Below are 17,990 nucleotides of genomic sequence, written 5' to 3'. Positions count from 1 at the left end.
ATGTATTACTCTGCTGGACTGCATAGTGCTGGTGGCAATTGTACATTTTTTGTTTTGATGAATTGACTGTCAAAGGTACTGCTAAACTAAGACTTAAACTAATTATTTATGATGTCATCATCAGTCATACACATTGTTAGCTTTCAGTTATTGCATGCATTGTGCACATTGTCATGTTCTGCAGGATCATTTATCAGTTATCTTTCAAGTAATGTTTCAGTTCTTAAAACAAACACCAGATGTCACTAGATTTAACTTAGGCTTGTCCAAACCTTATTTAATATTGTTTCAGCAACAATTATTGCCTCGTTGTTTGCATACTGTATTATATATTTGCCTAGAAATACAACAATTTTGTGTCACCCTGTGAATTTTTTACAATAAAAAATACAAAACTTTGTCATTAGTGTTCATTAAAACATATATTCATCCAGTGGTGATTTCACAAGTAGGTTGATTTGTGGTTCAGTCAGTGGAGAGTTCTGGAAAGAAGAACAGAATAGCACAATTATTCAGGTGAACCTCTAAACCAACAGCTTGTTGACACAGAAAAAAAACAACACAACAAACACCACACTTAACACACTCACATCTACTTGAGGATTTCAGCCAGTTTCTCCACATAGTACTGGTAGTTCTCCTGACAATCCTCCCAGGGTGCAAAGCTCTGGTCCTCCTTCTCCACATACGTCTCCCAAACATGCAGGAAGTCAGAGGGCTTCATCATGCGCAGTTTGCAGCCAGCACTCGCCAGAGCCCGCAGCCCTTCTACTATCTCCGGCTGCTCCCACTCAAAGAGACGGGAGCAGAATATGCAGAGACGGACCTTTTTGCGCTGCTGGAGGATGTTGGTCAGCTTGGCTGCACAGGCTACACAGGGACTGGATGATACATACCATGTGATATCATGCTCCTGGGAAGAGTTAGGGAGCACCTGGGAAGGAATTTATTGAGGAGAAAAATCATAATAGAAAAGGACAACTGCTTGGAGACTTTTAGAAATCAGATCTCTGGTGGGATTTAACAGTGAGAACAGCTGGGTGTGAGCATTCATTACCTGTTGAAAGAAGGCCTCTTCAGCATGTGCTGTGGCATGTTCATCCTCCATATAACCTTTCAGGGGCTCCTCGCTGCCTCCTGCTGTATCTATTCTGAAGCACAGTAGGGTTTTGTTCCTCCCCGATGAGTACTCCACATTCCTGAACTGAAACTTGAAGTAAAATGGACTCATCTGTTCCCTGGTGGGCAGTGAAAGTGAGAGTTTCCTTAAATCTCATGTAAAGTAGCCTGTTTCCTTTTTCAGTGAGCCTGAAAACTAGAGCTTTACAAAACACGTACACATCACTCACTGTCATCGTCATTGGATGTTTTTAATTTACACATAGGTTGAATTACCAGGGCTAAGTGGGAAAAAACAATCAGCATAATTCATCTGTCAGCAACACTTTGAAAGTAGCTTGTCACCTTTCACTGTGGTAACTGGAAATAACTTTCTAGTCATTCACTTATGATGAACTTTTCAAATATCTAAGGCTTTCAGACAATGGTTTAAAAGTGATGATGGTGAGTGCTCAATACAGACAGTGACACAGTGCAGAGAATATTAACACAGCTACCACAGAGTAAACTGGTGGTTCTATAAATATTACTGGCTTTTAAATCATCCCATAATCTGTGAATGTGCCAGGCCCTTCGTGATTCAACCGCTGCACAAAACACATGGCCCTCTTTCTTTTAGTAATGTTATATTGTGCACGAATATCCAGATGGATTACACAAATAGGTCCCTATAGCTTTGATATCAAACAGCTAATACTCAAAGGTAAAAGAATGGGGAACAGATGCTAGGTGGAGTGATACAGCAGAGGCCTGTGTCTGTGTCGGCTCTGTGACTCATCCCTATTCTTACTGCTGCGTTAGTGAGGATGGCAGGTGCAAGTTGTTAGTATCCTTCCTCACTGAAATCAAATATAGGACATATACAGGGAACAATATGGCCTAGACAAAGAAGAGCTCTTTAATCTAAAAAGGAAATAACAAAAAGTGGATGTGTTAGAGAGCAGAACAGGTGTGTAACTAAGACATGCTGACTTAATTCTTCTGGTGTGTGTATTAAATCGTACCCACCCTGTGACAATCTCAAACGGTGGCAGCTCAATGGGCTCAAACTCTCCATTTTCTTCATTTTTCTCCGGCTCTGTACCTGTTGCCCCTGCACTTTCCCCATTCGTCTTCTCCTCTTCTGTCTTGGGCTGCTCAGGGGTCTTCTCTGGCTTCTTCACAGGTTTTTCAGGCTTTTTCACACTTTTCTCCTTCCCTTTGTCCTTTTCTTTTTCTTTATCCTTCTCGCCATTTGTTTTAGTTTCCACCTTCTTCTCTTTCTTCTTAACACTGAACCGACTGTTTCTGTCAGCCATGATTTTGTGTAAGTGGGTGACAGTGTTAGATAGAGAGAGAGGGAGGGAGAGAGAGAGGGAGAGATAGTCTAAGTGGAGTGATAACCCTGGTGGATTTACAGAAATAGATCCTATTGTGCTGTGACTGGAGTCACAACATGTGCATGTCTGACCGGGGCAGGGGTAAGTGCCTCAGTCAACTCACTCCCCCTCTTTCCATGCCCTGGCTATTAAAAGGCCAAATACAAGAACAAGATTGACTGCCAACATGCTGCAGGATGAAAGTAGGACAGGATAGGACTTACATTTCCTCCAACCACACTTAATGCCAAAATAAGAACTGAAAATGCCATATTTGCATATAAATGTACTACCTTAAATACAAGGAGTGGCAGCTTTTTAATCCATGGGGTTTTAACTGTCAACAGGCCAGCAACAGTAAGGTTATTAATAACGATACTTGGTTATGTGTGTCTGTGTGTATGGGGTAACCAGGGATGTGTTGATACTGAACACCACTTTTGTTTGTGCCAGCACTCATGTCCTGCAGCCCATTAGGCCTTTGCAAAGCGCCAAGGCCAGCTAAAGGGCACCCCAAATCGGGAAAGACCGTGAGGTGAGCAGAACAAACAAATACAAACACACAATGTGCAAGAAGAATATTTGTCTCTTGAGTGCAGTGTGGCCCAGCGTGCATGTGTCCGTGAGCAATCAATCTATGAAATCACCCTGCATCAATACGGCCCTCTGCCGAGGCCATTGTGTGGGGGAGGGGGAAATTGGTTTTGTCGGAGTGTGTGTATTTCTGTGTCTTTGTGTGTCTATATACAGACAGAAAATGGCTTTCTGCACTGCAGATGTAATAACTTGAGGCATAAGGGAGAGGGTGGGAGGGAGGGGGCAGTTCAATTACAATTTCCTCCACTCCCTCGGCCTCACTCTATGCCAAGTAATTCATTTCAGAGGCAATTACCAATAGGACCGCAGCCCGGCCTGCTCGTCTAACTCTAACTCGAATGGATGAGCTGTCACAGCCGAGAAGGGGAGGGGGGGATTCAAGCTGCTCCACATATACTCACAAACAACAACACACCCGTGGGGGTGAGCAAAAACACTTCTCAAAGATTAGCACACTGACACATCCACACAGATATCTAGCGACACATCTAAATCCACAGAGACATCCTGGGGTGATAATCATTAAGATCACAGAAATCTTTGATAATTGTGATCTATGGAGGGAAATCTCATTGTATCTCACACAGATAAAAACACTTCCTCTGAGCAACAACAAAAACAGTAAGACTATGGGGTGAAGCAGTTGGTTAAGAAGAGACACAATCCTACAGTTCTCACCATAACATCACTGCAATTCCTTCATCTTCAGGCTGATTGATGCTGTTGTTTATTGTTCTGCGTTAATCATAAAGCCTTAATCTATGAATTTAAATACTTTGTGCCTCCTGAATCCTGATGTAGCATGAGAGAACGAGGCTACAGCAACCACACATACTTTAAGCCATTTATTTCTGTGTCCTTTTGCAGTAAGGTTTGTGGTCCTACTTGGCTTTGAGGATAAGGGCAGTGTAGGATGTGACTGCTGTCTGCCTGCTGACTCAAATCTAACTGTAATGGAATTACTTGCAATTACCCAGACTCCCCACTGGCCCAGCCCAGAGTAACAGAGACTCTGAATAAAGGCGAACACACACACCACATAGTTCACAGTTTCTCCTTCAAAGCAATGCTCTGCACAAGTGGTTTCAAAAATATTTCCCCGAGGTCAGGCGAAGCAAAAGTCTCTGTTATGCCACATGCACTCATTCTCTGTTAGCCTTGTGGGGCAGAGACAGGGTCAAACTCATTTCAATTCCTCAAAGTTCAGAAGTAGAATTGGACATGAAATTGAAAAAGGGAAAAAAAAAACCTGCTGATAATGAAAATGAAATGGAATTGACCTTGATTCTGGCAGAGTACACGTGGTGTTATAAAGGACTGACAGAGGAAAAACTAAATGAATTAGGGTCACAGAATGAGATATATGAAGCATATTTCAGTTCTTCTCCACCAGCAGAAAAAAGCTGGTGTGTGATGTACACACATGCACTCACATCTGCAGGCTGCACACACCTCTACGTTAGGAAGTGAAACTCATTTATTATGATGTCCCATTGATGAGGCATACGTACAGAAAAAGAAAAAAAACAATAAAGGGATAACATATTGGTAAGCTGCTGTTAACGCTCTTTCAAAAACAACATCAGCTGAATTAGTCACAACCTGGGGTTATTGTATATTGGTGAAAATAAATTATATGCTACAGTATGCAATAACTGACCATTTGGTAGGTATATCAGTGTTGGCTGGTACAGACACAGGCTGTGAGTTGTGGTGGTGGTGGTGCTGGGAGGGGGGGGGGGGGGGTCCTGTGGCTGTATGAAGACCCTGATCAGGCAAAATAAGTAAATACATAAATTTTAAGCTGCTTCTAGTCCCTTCAGTCCGCAGCAGTATGATAGTCTGTGTGCAGGCCACATAGTAAACAGACAGAAACCCTTTTATACTCAGCCTTTGTACTGAAATTCTGGTTAGTTTCACTCCATCTCAGTGTAGTATCAGAACTGTGTTATGTTGCTAGCTCACTTTCCTTAGAGAGGAAACGAGGTTAGTATCCAAGGAGTAACATTACTGCAGGTACAAAGCTATCAGTTGCTGTTTAGTTAAAAAAAAAAAAAAGTTTGACCCTTAGCTCTAAGTCCATAATAATCTGTAATTGGCTTTGAGGTAGATGAGCGTCTCCAGGTTCTTTGGTAAGATGCGGCCTCTCTCTGGCCGCAGGCAGCGCCCGGCAGCCGCGAAAATACTTCCCACCACAGTGCCACAAGCAGGTATGGTAAATGCCCTCTTGGCCACCTGGGCAAGCAAAGGAAAGTCAATTGCTTTACGCCGCCAGTAATGCAAAGCCTCCTCATCTGTGGGTTCCTCTCGTAGGTATACAGCCAGCTCCTGCTCTAGGCTCTTGGCCTGTGTTGTGGGTCTCTGCTTGATGAAAGAGAACAGCTTGCATGGACGAGAAAGTGAGGAGACTGGCGAAGGAGCTGGAGCAGGAGGAGTCTTGGACTGAGGGTGTAGGTCTGTTGTGGGGTTTATCGGGCTGGAGGCTGTGGAATGTTTAGATAGCTCCTCTAGGAGAACTTGTTTGTGCCAGTCGGGGTTGCTGCTCCAAGTGAGCTTGAACTGGGGGTCCAGAGCGGTGGCGGTGATGTAGAGCGGGTCCTCCAGGATAGGAGCCAACCGACGCTCTACTGCCTGGCTGAGGCCCAACAGGAGAGAGGGACAGTTGGGCGTTGATGTCTCAGAAAGATGCTTACGAAGGCCCAGGACACACGGCAGCCCCAGGCTGATGGATACATGTCTGTCTGTCTGAATGTCTGCCTGTCTGTCCCCATGCACCATGTCCCAGGCCTCAGTGAAGGGCTCCAAAGTGTCTGTGAGCTCCCTCAGGAGGGCTCTCTCCGAGGAACCCAGCGCCAGCTCTCCTGGACCACTCATCTCCTCCAGGAAGTCCACGGAGTCTAACAGCCGTCGAAGCACCTGGATAATAAAATAAAAAGGTTTTGGTAAACATTTTAGATCAATGAGAACACACTCTTTTGTTCATGCAGAAAAACTACTGAGTCTCACAATATAAACCTTACTGAAACAGTCAGCTAATCAGTCTATTAAATTAAAGTTATTAAGGACACATAGGCCTACTGTGTAATGGTAATACTTAACCTATATTTATCATTCATAAGAAGCACATAAACATCTTATAAAAGGTTCATTTGCCTTTTTTCTGTGATAAAAACAAAATATCTTGTCTAAAATTACTGTCATAAATCATTAAACACTTAAAAAATGTTTGTTTATAGGCGTACAATTACATTATAACCTGTTATAAATCGTTTATTAAGCACTTATATTTGAGGTGTCACAGTATAGCATAGTAACTGTGACAATAAAAACATTGCATATTTATATTGTGATAATACAGATGTGATGACATCATGATGGCAGATCAACAGGCCTTGTCGACCTTTTTGCTTATCAGCCCAATTTGTTTAATTGTACCTTTTGTATGCTTTTATTACACTCTGTCTCCAAATTAATTTGTCAGTAAAAGGAAAAAAAACACAAAAACAAAGTTAAGGTGAATTTGCGAAAAACAAACAAACAAAAAGTCTAGTATTACTTCCCTCTAATTTTCTATACTTATGACTTTAATGTTCTTACTATGAGTTTTTTGGGCCATGATAATCTTGTGTGAGATATTGTGACCTCCCTGCTTAGAACACTGCTTTGCGACTTATTAATATTACATACCTTAAGCTGTGCAGCCCAGTCTCTTACTATAGGAGGGGTATTTCGTGGTCCTCCCATTGTCAGCCCAGTACCATCAAACACCTGGCTGAGTTTCTCAGGTGGGACAGCAGAGGTAATGTAGTTGTAGAAGCAGGCTGCCTTGGCCAGAGTGGAGGAGAGCTGTGGACAAGAGCGCAACCCCTCTCTAACACACTGTTCAAGAGAGCGAGAGAAACAGTCCACCCGACAAACTCCTAGACCCTGCTCCAATGAGTCCTCCCAGTCTGCCTCATCTCCCCCATCACCATGGCCGTTCCTGATCCCTTCCTCCACGTCGTTGCCATTCCCCATCTCTTCTTCATCGTTGTCATCTTGAAGGTTTGCATGACGAGGTGAAATCAGGAAACCAGGAAGACAGCATGGCTTTAATGTTGTTGTTACCAGGAGAGGGTCCGCAACAACACGAAATGCTCTCCCAGACACCCCATGAGAGTGGCAAACTTCATCAAAATCTGACAGCACACGACTCCCAGAGCTGCCACCAGACAGGGGAAGGCACGCCAGCAGAGCTGAACGCATCTGCCAGTCAGATGTGAGAAAATGGCAGGTGACACCAAGGTATCTACGGCGAAAGACAGAAGAATCAGCAGTGAGATACTGGAACCAAGTTGTAACTGTGTTGTTTTTGCTTGATTTTTACCTTACCCTGACGTGGGTCCAGAAAAGCCCCTCCACAGATCCAGGCTGAGGCTGAGAGCGTGTGCCGAGGCCAGGGCCTGACGGGTCGTCAGCTGGACTTGGTAGGTGTAGGCTGGAAGGAGCTGGCTGTGGATGTAGTGCTGAGGCTCTGGAGTGTAACGAGGCTCTAGGAGCTGCAGCAGCTCTCTGAAGCCTTGATTTTCCACTATGGACACTGGCTGCAGATCGCGCACAATCATCTTAGCTATGGCCTCAGAGATCAAAACCTACAGTGACAAAACCCAGTGTGAATGACCCCGATTTTACGGCAGAAGATTTAATTGCAATGTCAAATTGCATAATGTAACACTTGTCATAGGATTACATAAATAGAAGGACAGTTATTTGCATCTGAAGTGGTGATGGACTATAATGCACACCTGACGTGGGTCGTGTCTGTCAAACTTGGTCACCCCTCCGCCTGAACCTCCTCCTACTCCTCCCTCCACATTTCCCAATCCTCCAATACCACCTCCTCCTCCTCCTCCTCCTCCTCCTCCCACTCCGGTGCTGATGGGAAGAGTGAAGCGGGTATTCCCTCCATTGCTGGTGAAACTGTGCAGGGAACCAGAGGAGTAACCCTCTCTTTTCATATCCTTCCTTTTCACAAAGTCATCATACATGGCCTGGTGCTTCCGCTGAATGGGAGAGAGATAGAGAGGGACACAGCATTGTTAACTGGCTGACAGGTAGAACACTTAATTCAGTGTTTATGTGTCTACAGTAGGCTACATCTCCTCACCACACTGCCTTGTCTAAATATCAGTATCAGCAGACAGTGTGTGGGTAAACCTGACTGTAGGGCCAGCTGGTTAGCTGATACTGACATTAAATAAAAAAGATAAGAGAGATAGTAAGTGTGCAGGATCCGTCCCTTCATGTTAACAAGCACACAATACATTTTTATTTTGAAATCATTACCTTGAGATGTGTTACGAAGTTGGACGTGACGCTCCGCTTCGCCTGGATCCTGGTACCACAAGCCTTGCAGTTGGACTCGATTTTGCCATTTTCACCTTCAAACACAATATTAAAGTAATCCAGAATAGACACCTTCGAAACTGACGCCATTGGAGCCAGCAGTTCCTCTGCCGCTGAGTGAAATCAACTTGCGATCAAGGGCAATCTGAGTGCGAGGTATCAATCTCACCTCGGCTCTGATCATGAGCGCAGGCCAGCGTGTTTACTTCCCCAACCCCTGACCACACATCAACAAATGTTGCTGCCAGTTGCGCAGACAAAGGGAAATTGAAGGACTTGGCGTCGCTCGCACGTCCGAAATCGGCCACAACAAATCGCGCTCCGCGAGCTGCTGCGGATGTCTGGAAACATCAATAATCAAACAGTGAAGCTACATCCGTTGTTTCTGCGCTCCCATCCGTCGATCGGACGCAAGTGGAGGGGAGGCAGAGCGGTGTGTTTCATGGAGGTATGCAGCCCAGAGACACTATTATAATTGGACCAGGAAGTACACACAATAAACGGGAGTTTCGTATCCCATTTCGACAGTTCCCGGTAACGTTCGGCTGTCCCCAGTCAAGATGCTCGGATCTGAGGGAGGTGGCGCTCGGTCAGATGTTTTCAATTATACCCATGTCGTTATAATAAGAGAGGAGGCAGCTTCCCTCTGATATTGTAGCATTTTCAATACGATTTCAAAGTAAGATCAGATATTTTTATTTGAAATGTAGCTACAGACACTGACCTGATAATCACAATAAAACAGAAATCTGAATTAAATAGGCTAAAAAAAAAATTAAAAAAATAAAGATAATTAAACGGTATGAGAGAATTTGATAACACTGATTAAAAAAAAATCAATAAATTTTAAACCTATTTATTTTTTAATGCTAAATATAGCCTACCCCCACTTTCCTCTGCTTGCCCACTTTGCACTAAGACAATAACATTTATTCACTTAAAAAATCAGTGCAACAAAAAACACAACACAAACCACACGCAAACATAAACATCAATAAAGCCTCTGACAGATACCACAACATAAGATGCATGAAACATCCTAAGGTGTCAAGCGCACGATAATGTTTAAGAAGGTTATTAATATGTATGATCCAATCAACTTTTGGGAAGGCAGCTGCAGAGAAAATAGATCAAAATCTATTTATTGTTATAACTGGATATTTATCAAATAAAAAGGATAAACAGACACCAATTTCCCAAAACCCTCCAACCTACAATTCTTATTAGCTTATTACTGATGTATATAGCATCAGTCAATGATTTATTAATAATTTATTATTCATAATATGAATATCCATAATTAATGAAGACCCCAATTTCAAATCATAAACTCTTTGCAGCTTCATCAGAAAGCGGAGGTGATCGTTTATTGAAAAAGTTCAAATAGTTCTATATTTATGAATGTGTTAAAGTTGGCAGCAAAGACTTAACTGATCCTGAAAAATCCTCAAAGACAGCGCTCACCATTCATCCATCTCAAATGGGCAGCACATTTCTCAGTCAAAACAGCATCTAATACCAACTAATCATCGAGACGGAACAGCTACTTTTGTGATCTTCACTTTCAAATCTTGTAGTTAAAGTTCAGTGGTCCCTGAATTGTAATCCTCTGACTCCAGGCTCTTCTCAGATCATCTCTCCAGCTTTTGTGTCTTTGCCTTTATTCAGTCTGCTACCGTCTCCGACTGAGAAGCTGAGGTTTTCTTCTCCTGGAGAATGTGTTTGTCTTTCATACTGTTGCTCAGCTCCTGTCTGGTGTTCAAAACTGCAATCTGCAGGGTTGCAATCTCAGCGGACAGCTCTATAACTGTAATATGACAGAAATGGAAGAGAGAAAATGAAGGATGAGGAGGATTTACAGGTTATTCACTCAGCATGATGTGTGTACACTTAAATCAGCACAGATAAAGTGGTGTTTATCAAACACAAATATGTAACATTTAGAAATAAATGTACACAACATACACAGCCTTTATTGACTGTCGAAACCAGCATAAACATATGATCACTCTTAATCCTATATCTGTACAACCGAACTATATCTAAGATAATTAATCTACATGTATACATTTAATCTGTCTATTGTTTGGAGTATGGGAGCTCTGTGCACTAGAATCCAATGTGGCGCCATGAGCTCATCACAACTGTATCTGGAGAATATGCATGCAAATAAACAAATAATAATCAAATGAGGAAAACATCTTTACCAATGTGACAACATGCTGCAGGCAGAATAACAAAGCATGCTGCAAATACAGAAAATACAGCCAAATGAACTGCAAACACTGACAACACAAACAGACACAGAAAACACAACATATACTGTACGCCTGAAGTTACACAGACCAAAGCTGCTCAGGGTTATTAAAACTAAGACTAAAACTAGCAGTGAAAAAATAATTTAGGTAACTGAAATGAAAATAAAATAAAAAATAAGGAAAATTAAGTAATAACTATAATGAACAATGCAAAACTTATTAAAATTAAACTTCATTGCAGATAGAACTAGAAAATGTCTTTGCATATATTTTGAGAGTGCCACAGGGGCCGCTGCCGGGGATGTGATCTCTGTCAACAAGGGAATTAAACCCATGACCTTTTAGTCAACAAAAAGCTACTCAGAAAGACTCATGATAATTGTAATGGTAAATTTGTTTTAATCACTTGAGATGTCCCCACATCCTGCTTCCCCCCCCAAGGTATCAGATCTCCTTTTGTTTGTTACCCATTTGTGTATTTTAATGTCTAGACCTTGTAATTGTAATTTCAACCTCTTGGTAAAATACCCAACCTCCCACCTTCTCACCAAGATACCAGACTTTTAATTGTAATTGTAAATTCAATTCCTTTGCATTTCAAGTACCTGAGATACCCAAGCTCTCACTTTCTCATCAATATTCAAACCCTTTTGTATTTTAAATTGTGTTGACTAGACCTCTTAACTTCTCACCTAAACACAATACAAAGGGGTGTGGAACATACCTGAGTTCCTCAGGTATAAATGTTTAGGTCTCCCCATTGTCTTTGTCATTCTTTACTATCACCGCTCGGGTGAGGACTGACCTTTCCTTGCAAGGAAATAAAAACATGTCGGCCGGCAGAAGTCTCTATTTCATTATTCACCAACAGCAAACAACTAAAAACTTCCTCGACATAATCTTTCTCTGGGCTCTGACATTGAGGAGCTGTCAACTTGTTTATGTGCATTTGTGTGTTTCATAGTGACGTCAGATGCATGGGAGAAAGGGGTCAGAAGTTGATTAACTGCAGAGTTATCAAAGGAGTCACTAATTAATAAATTGACCAACCTCAGTTGTGACTCTGGCTTGAGGCTGAGAGGTTGCCACGGAAATGTGACTGAAATAACTGAAAAACTAAAACTTGGACTAAAACCAAATAAAAACTAAACTTGTCAATTCCTCAAAATAAAAACTAAACTAAAACTGCTTAGTCACTTTTTGAATTTAGGGTCTTGCATGTCAGTGCATGGCAAACAGATCCAAAATATAGTTAAAATGGAAGTAAATCATTGGTCTTTTTTAGATTGTGTCTTTTGCATTTGTATGAGTTTTGTTATGCTGCTTGTGTGTTTTCCAAATGAGCAAATATATCAATTTGCCTATTTTTTTTTCTTTGCTGCCTTTCTTTTCTAGATTCAGTGCATATACAATCATGCTGGTGTAGATATTTTCTTAATTTGCTTGCATTGTGTCTATTTGCATGTGTTTCTCTTCATGTGCATTGTGTTGAGCCAGTGTAAGAACCTCAAGAAAACTGTATCAATTTTTCCTACATATTTTTCCAGCATAAATGCTGCTTTGTGAATGAAAACTATATCCATTCTTACATATAAAGTGATAATCTACAGTACCTTTAGCCGCATCCAGAGCTCCCAATTATTGCCCTTTGTATGGTCCCACTTTAAATTTAAACTCTAATAACTTTTTACACATACTGTATATGGACATGTTACATGATACCTTGCTTGAATGATGTCTGTGCTTGTTTTAGAGACTGCGGCACCAGAATCCCGAACCATTTCAGTGGATCTTGCTGTGGATTCTGTTCACTATGTTTCACTTTGGCTACTTCAGGAGATTTCTCACTGCTCGCTTTATCATTTCCTTCTTTTTCCACAATGTCCTTTTTAGATTTGTTTCTTCTCCTGACACCTGTGAAATTAAATAACATAATGAATTACAAAACAAAACAACAGATGCAAAAGAGATAGATTTTTAACATCACACAATCTCACCTTCCTCTTGAGGTCCGATATCCTCTACGGAGCTCACATCTTTTCCAGGCTCTTGGCTCTGTGTAACTCTCTCTGTGCAGAACTCCACTTCATTGCTGTCTAGTTTTCTGTAACACAGGAATCCCAGTTATAAAAAAATATTTTCAAAACTGACCGTGGACATTCATTTATCTTGGAGCACTTATTTCCACATGTGAATTCCTCACCTGGCATGAACACAGACCAGTGGCTCGATCTCACTCGCATACTGAAGTGCAGAGACCTGTTTGTTTCCCATAGAATATCGTGCCTTGGACATTGTGAACCATCCCTAAAACAAAACGGCAACTTTACATTACACATAATGCATGGCAAAATACAAGCCTTCAAACATAAAACAATACATTGTGAAGGAAATAATCCTGAATAATCAGTAAAGTATAAGGAGGTTGGGTAACCTGCTGAGGAAGTGGGCCCATTCTGATTGAATGTAGGACATTTGACAGTTGGAGGTTCACAACAGAGAGCCTTGGCAAAAGACATTCACCCACAAAGAAAATGTATCATACCTGGCTCTGATTAATGGATTTACTCAGTATAGTAGGCTACGCATACATTAAATTACATTACATCACCAAATATTTAAGTATAGGCGCTTAAATTCTATTTGATGATTCAGTAGCATGGAGTAGAGGCCTCATGTAAATTCCACAGCATGATGATTCAGTTTTCTTCTGTATACTGACCTTTGTATGATGAAAATAAAAACTACTCAGAGTATTAAATTCAATGACATCTGAATTTTACTTTTTGTGCCTAAAAATGTGGATACTGCTGTCTACAACTTCTTTTTTTCATTACCATTTGGTCTCATGATTATCTTGTAATAATAGTAGATAATCATCGTTTATGTTATCTATAAAACAGGCACAGAGTAAATGATCAAGTTTGTCTCAGTGTCTTTTGTCTACAAACCCCCCAATTTGCTACAATCCAGGATGAAAGGTGGAAACGCAGCATTCAATTATCAAAAATTGATCGATCTACAGTTACAGCTCTATTTCAATAAGACTACGGGTGCTTGTAGCCTACAGATGCAATTTGTGGGGGGTGAATTATTTAATGGAAATTACAGTCAAAGTGTGATAGTGTGGAATCGCGCTATGCTACCTGCTCTATGAGCGAGTTGAGGGTGGCTCGTTTTTCCTCCAGTAACTCCAGCTGGTCCATGAAACGCAGCAGCTTTTCGTCCAGTGACAGAGAGCTTTCCTCCAGTTCTGACACACCCATGTCGGCTTTTTCTTCTTGTTCAAATCCTTTCTCATAAAGCCTTTACCAACGCAGTTTTCACTATAAATCAGCCGTCCAAGATTAGAATAAACTGCACCCCATTACTTCCGTAAAGTATCATGTGACACGTCACATGATTTCCATCACGTGTACAGTAACCGGAAGTCGTGCTCGCGGTATTACCATGGGTATTACATCTTTGAAAGTGTAATAGATTATTTAGGGTAGGCTAATCTCGAGGTGAGTATTTTCATGGCAAGCCTGTTGTATGGCTGTCAATAATACGTCCAACTGCTCACCCAGTGTACTTATCTTGACTGTGCCATTTTAGCTTCATTCTCCAAAGCCATGGTCGTGAAAATATATTCAAAAGGGGAAGTTCCCATACCGGGAGTCGAACCCGGGCCGCCTGGGTGAAAACCAGGAATCCTAACCGCTAGACCATATGGGACTGGTGTTTATGAAAGGAAATACCATACTTTTTCACTGTTATATAGTTGGGCAGTGCATGGTTTCTTATGTACACTGACATTAAGTACAATGTACCATCGTAAAAGTAGCGCACGCATTTTATATACAGTCCACATTGGCACGCACCAATACTGAATGTACTCCTAGCTAGGTAGTCACTAGCATTAATATAATAGCCATGGTAGCTAATATTAGCTGGTGGCAAGCTAACTTAGCGAGTTAAATTTCACAGTTGGGACAACTTCAACAATAAAGACAACGACAAAGCACACACACTGCGTAATTTAGTAAACGAATCACCGTGGAGCAACAACCGTACAGATATTGTGATAACCCTTTTTACAGTCTATGCGTATAACCAGGTTATTTCAGATGATGGTGGCTGGCTATCTGCTACCAAAACTGTGGGATCAAGTCAAAAATTCGTAGTAACTTGTAACTTGAGTTTCGTAAACTCGTAACTTCAGTCAAAGATACTGCTTCAGTGTTGCAGCCGGTTGCAGCTTGTAACTTCAGGGTCGCACTTGAAGGTGGGAAATGCAAAAAATACTCCCACAGATACCAAACATTTTTACAGTTGGACAAAATTGTTTTACAGCTACAAAACTTGAATTACACATGTGAACATCATTGTACAAGTGCAAAAATATTTTTGACCATTATTTAATCCAATAAAGCTGTTACCATTAGCCAATCATATAAAAAAAAGTAAGGTATCAATAACCAACTAACTCTTTTGCCGTTGAGCACTGAAGATGTAGCGAAAAACATAAACGAGATTACAACACAGCGCTCTGCCTCCTTTATAAGGCCTTCTGTTGCGTGATGTAGCATCCCTCCCAGTAGCTCGCCGTGATCGTATAGTGGTTAGTACTCTGCGTTGTGGCCGCAGCAACCCCGGTTCGAATCCGGGTCACGGCAGGGATAAATACCCTGGCACGGCTTGGGAGGTCTTTTTTTCTCTCGACATACGAAAGTTATTATAATTATGTCGATATATCCATCTATCTATCTTGGAAACTCACGTATTTGTCCCTGAAAGTTTTTAAGTAGTCTACGGATAAAAACATTCAACTCCTTCAGAAGTGGTAGAAGCACCTCGAAATTACACCAAGGTACCGAACATGCGTGCATGAATTAAGTCACTTTCCACCACTATAAATGTTGCTAAATCTTATCATATTATAATTTATTGTCTTTAAACACAGTCCCGTTTCATATATCATGCAGTAGTGAACCTTTACCCAGTGTTGTTGGCTTTTGCCATGAAAAAGGCGGACAGCCCTTTCGGACTAAGAGGCGCTCTTTCATTGGTGGTTCCCGATGACAACGTTGATGTTCCGAGATGAAGAGCCAATGAACGAGCCGGTCGATCGCATGTGTCGCTAGGTCTATGCATACGGTCTTCTGATTGGTCTTTGTAATCACAGGCAGCCGCCCCTCACTCAAGTGATTTCCGCGTTTGACTTCATCTGTAGGCTACTACTATGGCATGTAGTTTGAACAGAAGTGGACTACTGCATCTCTGAGATATTAACACACACATAATAAATACACTCTTTATTTAGTACAGAGACTACACCACGTCTATTTTTGATTGCATCACTGGTAAGGAAACAGATTATTGCTTTTATAAGTTGTTGAGTTACACATTTACATTTGTTACATTTGTGATCTAACTTTTAATAGTCTGAAGCTATAGTTATCTAGGCTATTATATCACACTGTTGAAATCAATCAGTCTTATGCCTATTGTCTGTGTTTTTGACGTATTCCTTTAAACAGATCATGGATGCCTCTTCAGCAACTGGAGTTCTTCATCCCTACTGGCCCAGGGACCTTTTGATTCCCACCTATGTTGCCAATGACCGATCAATGGGAGAGATCCTTGTGTTTCTATTTTCTGTGTCCGGTGTGTTCCTGCTGGTGACCTGGCTGATCACCGGCCGGAAAGGAGCCACTGGCAGGCTGGGGGCATGGAGGCGCCTGGCTGTGTGCTGGTTTGCTGTCTGTGGTTTTATCCATGGTGTCATTGAGGGCTGGTTCTCACTATATTATGATATTATTCCAGGAGACCAGAGCTTCCTGTCACAGCTGTGTGAGTATACAAACACAAAGCATGTCATATAATTACGTGCATAAGCATTACATTGTATGTTGAAGTTTTAGCTCACACACAATTTTTCTCTCACAGGGAAAGAGTACTCCAAAGGAGACAGTCGATATGTAATGTGAGTTCATTTTTGCACAGAATTATGTGAAACATTGGTGTAAAAAGAAGGAACAATGCTTTAAGTAATGGCATCTTGCATATATTTTTTCTATCCAGAGCTGATAACTTCACTGTCTGCATGGAGACTGTGACTGCTTGGTTATGGGGACCATTCAGCTTTTGGGCTGTGTTTGCCTTCTTGACAAACAAGCCTTACAGATTTGTCCTTCAGCTCATCATTTCATTAGGTAAGAAGGTGCAACAACAACTATGCCGGTGACTAATAGACAAGCTAAATATCAGTGCCCAAGTTGTTCTTTTTTAATTACAGGGCTCCAGACTAACTTTTTTTTACTAGGAGCACAGTGGCCCCTAACTTAAAACTTTATGAGCGCAACCAGAAAATTTAAGGGCACATACCATAAATTGACTTGGAAAGCATATTCACATTTCCTTTTCATTCATGATCCTCACACACATTTGCCTGACACCTGTAATGACAGGTACCAGATTCTTTGAGTTGCCACTTCCATGTTTCACCAGTGTTAAAAGTAAAACAGCAAATGTACTGGTTACACATGTGCAAGTAGATGGAAATTGTACTTTCACTGTCTCAAATTTTAGGAGCAAAATGCCCCCATTTAGGGGCAGTCTGGCGCCTTGAATTAGCATGGGTTTCAAACAATTATTACCTCTAAAATGTATATTGCCACTAATAGACTGATCATCTTTTGGGAAAAGCAGACCTAATTCTTACATCCAATGAATGTCTATAATATCTGTATTATCTGATTCCAGGTCAGCTGTACGGAGCGGTACTTTACTTCTTCACAGAGCACAGAGATGGCTATGCTCACAGCGAGTTGGGACATCCAATTTACTTCTGGTTCTACTTTGTGTTCATGAATGCGTTGTGGATCGTCATACCTTTGGCACTCATTGTCGATGCATGGAGACAGATGTCAGCAGCCCAGACACACACTGATAACACAAAGTCACACAAGTCGAAGAAGAAGTGAGGGGCAACAGGCAAAAACTAACTGGTGGACTGTGGCACTACAAAGGAAAAGAGGACTGGCAACATGCGTTTTGTTTTTATGAAAAACAGAAGGGGCAAAAGAAATGTTTACTTCATTTGAGTTGGACATGCCTCATCTCAGGTTGTTAAGTCAGACCTATTAAACTGAATTTTAAATTTGGATACCGACAACAAGGGGTTCGTTTTAAAGTGCAATTTCTTCTTTGTGAATTTGATAATAAAGCTTTGAATTTTATTTTTGATTGGTGAAGCCTTATGGAGAAGACCAAAATAAATGATCTTTGT

General features: G+C 41.4%; 4 protein-coding genes across 4 annotated transcripts; 1 reads left to right on the top strand and 3 right to left on the bottom strand.

Annotated features, from left to right (window-relative positions):
- Positions 1 to 201: 201 nt before the first annotated feature.
- Positions 202 to 2,578, bottom strand: apobec2b (apolipoprotein B mRNA editing enzyme, catalytic polypeptide-like 2b). The gene is made up of 4 exons (XM_083976102.1): positions 2,128 to 2,578; positions 1,058 to 1,238; positions 591 to 934; positions 202 to 482 (listed from the first exon to the last, which is right to left on the bottom strand). Exons 1-3 carry the CDS (start codon positions 2,415 to 2,417, stop codon positions 593 to 595), a joined length of 813 nt encoding a protein of 270 aa, XP_083832228.1. The 5' UTR covers positions 2,418 to 2,578; the 3' UTR covers positions 202 to 482; positions 591 to 592.
- A 2,569-nt stretch (positions 2,579 to 5,147) lies between these two features.
- LOC310988097 (zinc finger BED domain-containing protein 4) lies at positions 5,148 to 8,867 on the bottom strand (the record flags this gene model as incomplete). The annotated part of the gene is made up of 5 exons (XM_083974612.1): positions 8,400 to 8,867; positions 7,859 to 8,116; positions 7,446 to 7,705; positions 6,762 to 7,362; positions 5,148 to 5,990 (listed from the first exon to the last, which is right to left on the bottom strand). The coding sequence occupies exons 1-5, from the start codon at positions 8,547 to 8,549 to the stop codon at positions 5,148 to 5,150; spliced, it is 2,112 nt and encodes a 703-aa protein (XP_083830738.1). The 5' UTR covers positions 8,550 to 8,867.
- A 396-nt stretch (positions 8,868 to 9,263) lies between these two features.
- vma22 (vacuolar ATPase assembly factor VMA22) lies at positions 9,264 to 14,083 on the bottom strand. Its single transcript, XM_083974852.1, has 5 exons — positions 13,864 to 14,083; positions 12,921 to 13,024; positions 12,715 to 12,821; positions 12,440 to 12,631; positions 9,264 to 10,266 (listed from the first exon to the last, which is right to left on the bottom strand). Exons 1-5 carry the CDS (start codon positions 13,981 to 13,983, stop codon positions 10,124 to 10,126), a joined length of 666 nt encoding a protein of 221 aa, XP_083830978.1. The 5' UTR covers positions 13,984 to 14,083; the 3' UTR covers positions 9,264 to 10,123.
- A 1,830-nt stretch (positions 14,084 to 15,913) lies between these two features.
- Positions 15,914 to 17,990, top strand: ebp (EBP cholestenol delta-isomerase). The gene is made up of 5 exons (XM_083975220.1): positions 15,914 to 16,062; positions 16,240 to 16,552; positions 16,649 to 16,685; positions 16,784 to 16,914; positions 17,465 to 17,990. Exons 2-5 carry the CDS (start codon positions 16,243 to 16,245, stop codon positions 17,683 to 17,685), a joined length of 699 nt encoding a protein of 232 aa, XP_083831346.1. The 5' UTR covers positions 15,914 to 16,062; positions 16,240 to 16,242; the 3' UTR covers positions 17,686 to 17,990.

Source organism: Trachurus trachurus, assembly GCF_905171665.1.
Source record: "Trachurus trachurus genome assembly, chromosome: 7".
Lineage (NCBI taxonomy): Eukaryota > Metazoa > Chordata > Actinopteri > Carangiformes > Carangidae > Trachurus > Trachurus trachurus.
The sequence above is the reverse complement of the archived record's forward strand: the minus strand, read 5'-3'. Positions and strand labels throughout refer to the sequence as shown.